This window comes from Gigantopelta aegis, chromosome 7 (assembly GCF_016097555.1).
Source record: "Gigantopelta aegis isolate Gae_Host chromosome 7, Gae_host_genome, whole genome shotgun sequence".
Classification (NCBI taxonomy): domain Eukaryota; kingdom Metazoa; phylum Mollusca; class Gastropoda; order Neomphalida; family Peltospiridae; genus Gigantopelta; species Gigantopelta aegis.
This window is the reverse complement of record NC_054705.1, coordinates 9,506,234-9,519,765: the sequence shown is the minus strand read 5'-3', so window position 1 is coordinate 9,519,765 and position 13,532 is coordinate 9,506,234. Positions and strand designations below refer to the sequence as shown.

General features: G+C 34.9%; 1 protein-coding gene across 1 annotated transcript; it reads right to left on the bottom strand.

Moving 5' to 3' along the window:
- Positions 1-720: 720 nt before the first annotated feature.
- Positions 721-2,691, bottom strand: LOC121377863. The gene has a single exon (XM_041505962.1). It carries the CDS (start codon positions 2,689-2,691, stop codon positions 721-723), a length of 1,971 nt encoding a protein of 656 aa, XP_041361896.1.
- Between the last annotated feature and the right edge of the window lie 10,841 nt (positions 2,692-13,532).

Here is a 13,532-nt window from a genome sequence, read left to right as displayed (position 1 = left end):
ACACCAAAATAAACCATTATCATTTCCATTACACCAACATGCTTCACCAGTCATATAACAACCAAGTAATATAATGTTATACCAATCAACACACATGCATATACACATTCAAATTGGAAATGTTATTTAAACCGCAATGATAACTTTTAAAACCTCAAACCATCACCAACAATTTTTATCCCATTTCTTATTGTCCAAGAAACAATATTTCTCCACATTGACAACTCAAATGACAGACATATTTTAAACTTTTTTCATCAGCAGTATATGCTTGATGTCTTGTCAGTGTTTTTTGATAATGTTCGAAATGCGATTGCAGTTCCAGATCTGGATTAATGACGTTTGTCTCCTATTTCTCAGTATAAATGTACATTGATGATTACAAACAGCAAAATTGTATTATTGGGACCATGCAACTAGTAACCTTCTATGATAACTTTTTATCATTTCACATCGTACCAGTGACCGGTTTGTCTTGATGAACCAACATTTTCAATGATATGTAACAATGAATCTGGACAAAAAATGCACCTTTTCAAATTGTCCTATGTAGGCAACTTTACTTTCCTGAAGATTTTCAACCCTGATGTATGTAAAGGTATGAATGTAAGTCAATATGAAAACAGCAACAATTTCAAGTATCTATAGAACCAAAAGCACCACTAATGCCAGCATCAGAAGTATATACGTCGAAAGCAACCAAGTAGCAAGTCAACATCGTTACAAGCATAAATGGCAAACAAACTGTGATTTTTCATCAGCCAAACCAGAAACATCATGATCAATTGGAATGCAATGTTCATGGATCCACCCATCATATACATGACATCCAACCCATTTATGACAATTTTCTTGATCGTCTACCCAAGATACTTCACAAGCAATACACAATACTTCATCTTCTGATTTCTTCTGCAATGTTTTCACCTTCTGCTTCCCCTGTTTTTTCCTTTTCTGCTGTACTTGCTGCTTTTTCAGTTGTTTTTCGCAATTCTTAACATAAACTTGCTTAGCTTTTTTCTCTCTCTCAGCGAAAGATCTTGTTTTCTCTAAATCTTTCAAAGCCATTTTTCTGATGGATTCGTCAGAAGTTAAATTGTCGGGTAAAGTCTGCAATAGGCTTTTCAATTTCGGTTTTCCTGCCTGTGCCTTTGGATAAATGAGGAAATCTGTAATTGCTGGTGAATTTTTTTTATCTTGGTCATAACATTTTAATGTACTTTCAGTGAAAAAACTGGCACCATAACTGCTTAGCATAACGTCATCAGACCTGTCATTGTCGTCGTAGTCCACTAGCTTTTGACGATTGACCCCATCCTTGCAGATAACAACATTGACGTCTATTGGGTATTTCCGTGGTGAGTCATGCATAATTTTCTCTATTGGCTTGATGGTAATGTCTGATTCAGAATTTTCATCTTCTGTCAACATAGTATCCTCATAATCTTCTGTGGCTGGTGGTGATTGTGGCTGCATTTCTTTTTGATCTAGGACTACAGCTGGTTTCAGCTCATCATCACCAATCTTTGTACTGTCGATTGGGTAGATCCCTGTAACTTTGAAACTATTGATAACAGTGAGTGGCTTATAAAATTCGTAATATACCTCTTTTAATTTCTCTGAAAAATTCAGTTTCCCTATCTTTGCCCCAGGGTGCTCTCTGTAGTGTTTCCTTACTACCTGATGCCATTTCAATTTCAGAGGGCCGAATACACCTCTATCTAATGGCTGCATTAGATGTGTGGCATTGGGGAGAAGTCTATAAATTTCTATACCCTTTTCAGCTGCAGACTGAAAAACGGACATGTCAACATGACTGCTGACGCTGTCAATCAACAGCAGGACTGGTCTTTCTGGACCTGCATGCTTGTCAAAGTGATTGATGAATTTGAGAAATGCATCTGCAGTCATCCATCCCTTTTTTGTGTACTCAATGGCACTGCCATTTAAACCACCAGTTAAAGGATTACATCCTTGTGGTTTTGGAGCTGGATACACTAAGAATGGGGGCATCATTCTTCCATCAGCACTGGCACAAAAGAGTGCTGTTAGCCGTTCTTTGCTGGAACCACCAGTGACATGTGGGATGTGATAGGAGCCTTTCTCTTTTATGGGTCCAATAACTTTTCCAGGAGTACTTCCCATGCAAAATCCAGTCTCATCTGCATTCCAGATTCTGGATGGTGATTCCAGCAAGCCTTTCTCAATTATGAAATCTCTATAACGACAGTACCAGTTGTCAACTTGCTCTCGAGTCAGTTTAGATCTACATGCCTCCAGTGGTACTTCTGTCCTGATCCTGACAGTATTGCAATTTCGTGCCATAAATGAATAATACCATTTGTGGCCTGGATGTCCGTTCGTAAATGGGTTTTTCCTTTTTTCCTTTTTTACAATATTGTGCACAAACTGCAAAAACTCCTTCGGCTTTAGACCCATTCCTCGTCTTTCCATTTCACAAAGCCATTCTGACATTGCCGTCTCTTCAAAAGAGTTGAAGACTGGGTCGGGACCACTTCTACTATCAATTCTGGTATTGCCAGACAATCTCCTGTGTAAAAAAACATAAGACAACCCACTTTCTTTTGCTGCTTTACGGATTGATAGATGTTTTAAATCAATCAAATGTAGAGCTGCTTTTACCTTCTCAACAGGTCTGGTTGATTTACGGTTGTTTCTTGTGGGTGGCATCTTAACCTGTGGGGGAAAATAGATAGATTCCAACAAATTCAGTCATATACTTTAGAAAGTGTAAAAGTAATTGAACATAGGGACACTTATAATGATGAAAAGAAATACATAAATAGTGAAAAGGAAATATTGAATACAAGTGAAACACCAATACACATTATTACGATTTTAATGTGTTAGTGTCTTGTCAATGATGCAGTACTGACATTAATCAATTCAACACAGCAACAAAGTATGTTTTGTATGCACTATCCCTCAGACATAATAGTATATTCCAGTGCAATTTTTACACCAATTGTGGAGCACCGACTGGAACGGAAATAAAGGCGAATGTGCATAAGCAATAGGGATCATTCCTAGATAGACTGCATCACATTGGTTTTAAAACACTTTTTTTCACCCACTTTAACAACACTAGAAATATGAGGCATTGTAAATAGGTGTATTTTTTAAAGTGTTAGTTATATATGATATTACCTAAATTTATCTAGTACCAGCAATGGATGTTTCATATACATTTTCCCACAGACAAGAAAGCTCATACAATTGCCTTTGATATAGCAGTAGCTCGTGATATACTGGTTGGAACTGGAAAAAACCCAATCAGAGAATGCATGGATGCATTGAGGTGTTTCGGTCATATGATGCAAGTATCTCAGGCGAATGATTTCTTCGTACACCCACATGTGCAATTTGCCAGATGACTATGTCGTGCCTGCATTTGTACTGATGTTTTGCATAATTACAAAATTTTCATTGGCAGTATTATTACATTGAAGTATGAAGAAAACTGTCGCATAACCACCTACATATAAGTAAAATTGTTGTAATTTCAAATCATGTTAAAATGCAGACAATAACACACTTTTGAAGATTCATATTGTGTAAATAACATTGTTTCTGTTGATACATTGTTCAATTGTTGAAAATTATTTGAATGAAAGACATTTCGTTTAATAGGTAATGTGTTTCAGGGCATGTAGAATTAGGTCACATGTTATAGTCTGCCAATGCAATATGTTGGGAAATGTAATAATAATAATAAATCATTACAATGTCACTTTTCATAGACTATGGCTTAGGCTGAAAGACTTACAGAAAATGTGAGAAAAATAAAGAAGTAAATAGTTGAAATTATGACAAAACATAATACCTTGTACAATTTGAAAATATACTGTATGTGGCTTGTGGCAAACTGTGGCACTCCTTATCTCTATAGGTAAATATCAAAGAGAAAACTGCAAGTAGTACAAATGTCATACAACAACATTAATGTTCATGATAGCTATTCAGTACCGAAATGCATTTTCATTGCAATTCCTTTGCATGTGATATAGTCTAAATGAAATGAAAATCATTGTAAAATGTCATTATAATTTCCCTTAAAAATGTGCATTGTATGTATTCCATGAGTGTATTACGTGGGTTAAAGAATTCACTCATATGACCATTACTGAGTATCTTGTTGATATTTATACATCACTGTACATTATTTCACAATAATTATTACTTACGAAATGAATTTACAACGTATATATGTACAGATATATGTTTTCATCATGAAAGTTTCTTAATTCAAAATAATGTGTAAGGAATATGTCTCATGAGGATATCATTTCAATGAGTATTTTATGTGTATTTCTCTCATTTCAGATGATGTGGCTGTAAGAGCAGTTAAGAAACACAGTAAAAAAAGTGTTTAAATTGTAAATTGTAATGGAATGTAATCATTACCAGTTGCAGTTGTTATGCACCAATCAAATCCACCATTCTGCTGGTGTCACATAGTATGAGTACCAGGTATTAATTTTCTGTACCATCGGAGAATACATTACTAGCCTAGACTCGTGAACTTCAAGGAAATATGTATTTACCAATAAACATCACAGGAGAAACTGCAAAAAGTACAAATGTCGAACAGCATTTTCAAAGTTGATGATCAACTGCATGTATACACAGTTAGAAAAAGTAATGCTCTTCTGCAATGACATTGTTATTAGTAATGAAAATATCTATCATTAGTTAATTGAAGAGTCGTATTGTAGTGACACTACGGTAGTATGACCACTTGGGTCTTATTGAAGCTAATCTTAATTGTGAAGAATGACCATTGTGATTTACATTACTGGTTGTAATCTTTACTTCTTAAGGAAAATATTACATTTGTATTTTATTTTTTTAGAGTTATTATTAACTTTTTCATGACTTACTTTTCACACAATATGGTTATAACATGTAGCAAGAAGACAGCAAAATTGGTATATGAATTAGATTTGAGAATAAACAGTGATACCTTGGTCACTTAAAGGGACACACCCTAGTTACGTTTATTTGTTAACCATTACGGCGTTGTTTTTCGCTATTAAACCCCATTTTTCACAAATAAAATTGCACTTTACTTACATTTTATTATTTAGAATACACATTTCCATTCACCTGAAGTGGTTTTTGGTAATACTGATGTTTGTAAAACCACGAAATGCATTTTTTGCATTTTTTCACAAAACGTGTTGTCGAAAAAAAAACGTTAAGCAAGCGAGGTCCAATCTATTTTTAATGTCACAGACGTTTGTATATCACGTGACCGTTATCGTTTTGGTTCGGTTTGTTTTCTTGTGCACGGTTCGCGCAATCAACATCCGATTTGTTGTTGTTCATTTGTGAGATTTTTCTTCACAGTTCGTGAACATTTTCAGTAACAATAAAGTTCAGACAAGTAAGTGTCTCAATACAAAACGTTACAAACCCTTAAAACCAATAATTTTGCTAAGTCTTACGATATCTGGAGAGGGGATACAACCAGGACAGAACAGTTGGAACATGTCCAGGAGAGGTGAAACGAACGCACCCCAAGTCTGTGAAATTTGTCGTGACGTAGGCATTGTTGTGCTTCTACCGGTGACATCAGAATACTAACTTTCAAAATTATTTCAAGCAATTGGGTCATGGGAATTCCCATGGTATTTATCGATATAAAACCTGCTTTTTCACTCCATTTGATAAAAACGTGATCTAAGTGTGTTACAGGTTTGTAGATTAACTAAATTATAATTTATTTTCGCTGGATGGAACTAGGGTGTGCGGCTTTAAGGACATTATCTTACAAGAAGAACCAGTTGGGAGTTGTTATCCACCAAACAACAACTTCACCCATGGGCCTGTAGTCAGGAACATAAATTTATCTTGGTTGGGTACTATGACGAGATGTTTCTTTATAGATAAATATCGAAACTGAAAAAGTAAAACTATAATACAGCAAATGACTCTACAGAACTTCAGTGTAAATATTGAACAAACTCTACAAAAAATACATTATTTTTAGGTTTCATAGTATTCTTCAATTTTGAAAATACTTACTTTAGTTAAATATTGCATATGAAAGTGTTTGCATACAATAAATAACTTGTATTAATGATTTACTTACATCATATATTGATACAAGTAATTAAAAACAACATAGCCAGATGAAGCGTCTAGAAAGGGCACTTCATTTTTGCATAGATGGGCTGCAATGTTGAAAAGGATGAATACATCATTCAAATGTTGATAGGAAATGTAATAAGCATGTGCAGATTCAGGCGATGCATGGCCCTAAATGGATGAAATGTGACATACATGTTGAAATATTTCCCTAAACATTTTGTTCTGTCACCCTTCCACCACACACTAATGAAACGAAACTAATTATTGACGACCCAACGGTTAACATTTAAATGAAACAACGAAAGAAAACAACATACACAAAAACAAACATGAAAAGAGACAAACCATTCACCCCCACTTAACCCAAGAAGAAAAGCAGAATAATCTAGCCAGTGGACGATTCTATTAAAAGTAAATTAGTATGGGGATAACTAACATTGGGCATAACTGTATTGGGGACAAAAAAGCAGGCAAATTCATTGTTTAAATTTGATGTAAGGGCATATTAATAAAGACACAAGACGGCATTACTTGTTATTCAAGAGAATTATATCAGGATGACAGGGGATATTACTCATATTCAATATTAATTCCAATGTTTCATTCTATATGTATATTTACATTAAACTATACAATGACATGGTGGGGGGGGGGGGGGCGTGTGCTACAAATATGTACATGTTATGTATATATGTTTGTGTGTATTCTGCACACACACCCCACCCCCCCCCCCAAAAAAAAAAAAAAAAAACCCAAAAACCCCTATCCCTCCCCAACAGACATTTTGGCAGCTTCCTACGACCATTCCTATATATATATATTATTTGTTTTACAAGATTGTTGTTACATGTCTATTTGGTCTTTTCTTTTTTATGTAAACAAGTATATGTTTTACTTGCAAATAAAAAAATTAGAAAAAAATGTGGACTGAAGTAGAAATTTACTAATGGATATTTAATTCATTACAAGGTTCAGTTTCATAAAAACGGAGGTAAGTTTAGACCTGATGAATAATACTAGTGCAGAACTGTCACATTATGCTTAATATAATATTAGTTAAAAATATATGAACATGCATACATTTCTTCCAAAATTAGGGTATGTTTTGGTTGGTACGTTTTGCTGTGGGTACATTTTGACAAAACGTACGTTTCATTTCGGTTACGTTTTCAGTAGCATGCACCCAAATTTATTGACAATATCACTTATATGTTAAAAATTTCATCACTTAACTTAATTATTCATAATGTATTGCTTCACAAGTAAATACATGCACAAATTATTATTTTTTGGTTTCTTTTTCAAATGGGGGGGGGGGGGGGGGGGGGGGTGAAATACCCCTACCTATAGTCTGTCCCACAGAGAATGCTTCTTTCCCCATTCTATGGAATTCATTACTAGTTATTTACTGTTTAGCCAGTTGATTCGTAAATTGCACACAAAATTAATTCTTTTTCCTTAATGTATGATTTATCTGAAGTGAAGCAATAATTTCAATAAAACGTAACATAATATTGACCTGTACATGTAACTTTAAGAGTGATATATTACGTCAGTGTGCATGAAATACATTATTTTATAGAGGGGAAATGCAAACAACCCAAACATAACTGTATACAATATTAATGACAATAATAGTACAATTAGTAATAGTAAAAGTAATAAATTAAAAGATAAGTATGCTTTTATCGTGTTTGACACGGCCCCTCCCTGTAAATGCATTCATTTGCCCCATCTAGCGGCATTTACAACGAAAACGTCATAAATCACTTCCGTTAAACGAGTGATCCGCAACTGGAACATCAACCGTACCCTGTTTGAGGAGTTAAAGTAAGTCTTTTGTAGCATCAGTTATTATAAAACAAAGTCATGCAAATTCAGTACATGTTTCCCCTACACGTAGTATATAATTGTGAATGAAATATTGAGAAAAGAAGCCTAAACTTACTTCAATCGTTTCGAACGTCTAGTTGTTCGAAGTGGTCTGCACGTGCAATCGTCAAACAGTCCTTATTTATACGCGTTCAAAATAAAACAAAGATTGCAAAATTTTAAATAAATTTATTCATAACTAAGAGACAAATGTTCCTTTTTATTTTCTGCATTTTTTTCAAAAAGAAATTTGTGGTAATAATGACTGAAAATGAATATAATCGACATAGATATAAGGAACTACAGGTGTTCCGGAAGTGATCCGGAACTGGCGCATCACCTGTATTAACCCCCCCCCCCCCCCCCCCCATCCCAAAAAGACCAAACAAAACCCCACCAAACCCAACAACACATTATAGTCAGCCGGCGAAATTTCCAAGTGCTCTAAAAACTGCTTTTGATGGCATGTTTTAGTACAATATGTCATCCATGCTAAACATGTTGTAGTATCATAGCGAAACACAACTAACGTGGATGTCACTTTTTAGAATGGGATTTAAGGATACTGTGGGGCCCTAAATGGATGACTAGATTATTTTTGCGAATATTCAAATTAGACCAAATGACCAAATTTATGTCGAAAACCAAAATATAATATATATTTGTAGGAATTGTAATTTCACTTAAAATAATGTAAGGAGCGATTTACAGGGCTCGAAATTAAAATTAATTACAAAATTAGCGACATTATAATTTTCAGGTAAGTTGTAAAGATTTCTTCTTGAAAATATGTTTCGTATAACAATAATACATAAAAACTGAAGAAAATAATAAGTCTAATTAAGTTAATACCCATGAGAATAGACCCTCCACGAGTCCAAATATTCTATACCATTTCTATCTAATCTATACCTCTCCACAAATTCAAAACTTGCTTCCTTTCATTAAAATACCTTGGTAAGCGCCTAGCAGCCATTTTATCTTCAAATTGACTTAAGGCCCATTCTGAACTAAGTTTGCATTTTAAAAATAGAGAGAGAAAAGGTTTGTAGAATGTCGATCATTGTTATTTTGATAGATACATGACATTACTTCAAACTAATTTCTATGCTTCTCTACCGTGTTCTCTGCAAGTTACAAACAGTCGTTGATTGCATAGCTTCTGTCACACGGTAACGTATGCTATCTGTATTAAAACTAAAATTGAACCAATTGTCAACATTATATTAACTAAACGATGTATCATTTCAACAAAACAGAACAGTTGCAAATGCACTGTACTACAAAAGATTGTTAATCTTGATAAAACCAAACTGAACATTGTAGAATCACTCTGGATACACCGCTTAAACAATGTGGCCTGCAGGGTCTGTGTGTTAGTCTTCCCAGGCACCTTACCTTATAATGCTATGATTCTTTTAACTCTTAATATCTTTATTTTGTCAGTCCTCTCAGTCAGCTTATCTTGAGATATGATTAATCTTTAACTCTGGTGTTTCACTTGAAATGTTTTTTATCTAATTGGTTTTAAATGCTGAACTCCTGTTTTTATGTTTAGTTTTCTCCTGACGATGTCAACATTTAGTTGACGAAACGTTAAGATTTTAAACTTGTGGTTTTAAAGAGAGACATTACTTTTGTTATAATTAACTATTTAAATACAATCCATATTGATGACCATTTTAAGATGATCTGACGTCGACATGAAGGGTATGCGTGTATCCATATCATTTAGCCGAAATCAGTCTGTAGAACCCAACCAATGTACCATGGCAAACACCAAATGCTATACACAAGGTGGAAATCATTTGGATTCTCATAATCTGGTTGGAATACCGACTGACCAACTGCAGCCGACTCGACCTCACATTCTGAAGTGTTGCTATGTTATCCATCATTGTGTCGTAGATCTGAACACAGTTTGCGCAGTACCCACCCATTGCATGTATCATCCAAGTAGTGACATCCTTCACTGTATTAAGATGTCTCACGGGTATATATATGTCTATCCATATATCCTTATACTGTAGACTGGACAGCATGTAACTTCATTGTACCTGGAATTAGGTTTTTTCTCTAAACAGAGGTATTAATCAGCAGGTGGATCAACTTATGAAACGAATCGTTCAGGTGTGTGTGTGTGGGGGGGGGGGGGGGTGTTCTCTTTAGGATTTATGGATTTCTGCTGGTGTTTTAACTATTGTTGAACTAAACTAAAATAAAGTAAAGTAAAGTAAAATTCAGAGCAAACGAATATATATGAAATGGATTATAGTAACAAAGGTATGAAGTGATTAGTATTAAAAATATATAGTAATGTAAATAAATAAACTAATTACTATGCATATAACCATGTTTTCTTCCATCTCAGTAGTAATCAATATTATTTTATTTATAATCCTTGGTAGACCTGGGGTTTGCGAACAGATTTGTTAACTTGCCATTGGGAATATGTGAATTTACCATTGGTTTGTCTTCTTGTGGAATCCTGAATTACATTTTCAAATTGTAGGGAGAGGCCTTGATATAGGCATTTTGCCTGCTGGCCAATCCCCAACCAGCATTATAATTTGGAATAAATATTGTTTAAACCGCATATAACCACTTACTTTTGAGAGTAATACTGTTGCTGTTGCGTGTCTGACACCAACATACCCAAGATGTGGCATCACGTTCCGTAACATTGTCAATCCTCAGTGTATACGTCTTAATGGTGGCTGAGTTGCTGTCTGTTCCTATTCCACAGGATAAAGTGTAACCTTTTGTATCATAAAACACAGAACATAAGCTGTTGTTTTGCCGAAGTGCTCCCGATAAGACCATTACCTTTGCAAATTGTATTATAGTATTTAAATTAGCAGCCTCTGACACTGTACACGTTAGTGTAAAGGGCCTGTAAAGAACAGCATGTTCTGAAGAGCCGGTCAACTTCAGTGATGTACCTTGAAATAAAATTAAAAATCGCAATGTTATTATCTCACATGCTATTAAATGCTATTTCAACAAGTGGCTCCCAGGTGACTTCAGATTTCACAACAAATTTATATATATATATATATATATAGCGAGGTTATTACCATTGTTTTTCGGTATCGTCAATATCATATATTAGGAATAAAAATGCGAGCATAATACATTATTTTTATTCCTAATATATGATATTGACGATACCGAAATACACAAGGGTAATAATCTCTTTATCATATAATCTCAAGCTTAATACAAAGTGTTTTTGTAAACCGTACACGCAACTTTAATTCCAGTCCGCCATTACTAGATATTCAAATGACGTAGGAATATGTGGCGCGGTGTATTTTTGAATAGAAATGACGTCAAACTCGAATGACGTCATTTTGGATGTCCTTACATCAAAACAAACTAGGGCTTAAAGCCGCACACCCTAGTTCCATCCAGCGAAAATAAATTATAATTTGGTTAATCTACAAACCTGTAACACACTTAGATCACATTTTTATCAAATGGAGTGAAAAAGCAGGTTTTATATCGATAAATACCATGGGAATCCCCATGTCCCAATTGCTTGAAATAATTTTGAAAGTTAGTATTCTGATGTCACCGGTAATGTCGCTCGAAGCACAACAATGATTATTCACGACAAATTTCACAGACTTGGGTTCTTTTCACCTCTCCTGGACATGTCCTGGTTGTATCCCCTCTCCAGATATTGTAAGACTTTCCTACTTTTTCTTCAGAATACTTAGTTTTTCTTACTTTTTTGTTTTAATAAGCCACGAATTGCTGTTAAAGTGTGCATATTCCTTGTGTTATAAAAGTCATCAGTTATGGGAATTATTTCAATTTTTCTTGGCAGCAAGATATAATCTTAACATATTAAAATTACACCCTCAAAGCCAACATATTTTCCAGTGATTAACATGATTATAATGTACAATGTGTATGTATGACTTCAGAATCTATAATACATTATAGAAAACTTAAATTAATCATGTTAACTCTGTTTTACTGTGCATCAGCATTCCTATGCATGTAAATATGTACATTGATTAATATAGTGTACAGTAATTTGAAATAACTGTATAACGTGACCGTTACATAAGATTCACATTATTTCTGATGGAACACAAAATACATATACAAATTGAGCACCACAAAAAAAAGGTGTTTTCTCAATATGAGCATGAATAATGTCGCTACGTACTGTTTCTGTCCAACTTTTGTTTTATGTTTTCCTACTTTTGTCCTACATTTTCTATATTTTCATTCCTAATTGTGTCCAACCTTTTCAAAAGGGTGTGCTGGACAGCCTGATTTTATAAAGAGGGGTTGGGGCACCCAAACGTAAACAGCCCTAATATGTCTTGTCAGAACGAAGACGGGCCAATATGTTAGTATACATAACTGGAGGCCCAAAGATGTGGTCCCCACCAACTCACCCTCTGGCTATGCCAGTTGTGAATTTTTTTTTTTTTTTCGTGTATGGCTTTGGTTTCATAAATAGCGCAAGTGCCGTATATCGGTTGGTTCAAGCAGTGCAGTTATGTAAGAATACACCCACATAAACTTCGCAATCCCACAATCTAAATCACTGCTTGCATAATTTTTGCACATGCAACTGTATCCTGCCCCGCCCCCCTCCCCTTTTAAACAAACCCCAAACAAACAAAACATTTGACGCAACCGGACCGAAAATAAAGACGTCACGGTTTTAAACAAGTCGGGGCCGGGTCATCGCCGCGCCTTCTATTCACTTGTTCCTGGGCATATCGGGATTCCATAAATATAAAAGTCGAACAACAACAACAACACAAATTAAGATGAAAAAGAAGAAGAAAAATGAAACAAACAGACATTTTAATTTGTCAGTTCTTACAAAAGTTAGCATACGGTGGGATGTTTTAAATCATCTTTTGCTTGCATTCGACGTTCGTCACTTCCGGGTTCTTGTGCTTCGATATACTAAGTAAAAATGGTTTCGCTGATTTAAATCACGTTGTCATCGTAAATGTACCCTGTAATGAAACACTTGAATGCCTCCTCTTGTCGGCTTTTTAATTAAAGACGATATTTCTACATACAGCGAAAACTTAATCGGCAGATCGGGTGATTTTGCTATCGACCTATGCGAATCGGCAGCCATTATTGAACGTTTGTCTAACCTTGCATCACGTTTGACGGGGGACGTGGTTAACTCGTCATACGGAGGGGTCAATTGCACACTCATACAATCAAAATTTAACACACACACACACACACACACACACACACACACACACACACACACACCCCCCACACACATTTAAAATAGAAAACATTGTTTACTTGTTTCAGGTTATTTATATATATAGACGGGTTTATTGGCTAGTGACGTCAAAGTACTGTGCGCGGCCATGTTTAGAATCACGTGATCGGTCCGTCATTAAGGGAGTGAAACTCGCACAATAATGTCAATGGCATGCATTGCATCTGGGTGCATTTTCAGTATTTATTTAATTTTTAATACATTTTATGAAAGCAAAATCAGTATGTCGAATAATACAACCTCATTTAAAGACTGTAGATTCATA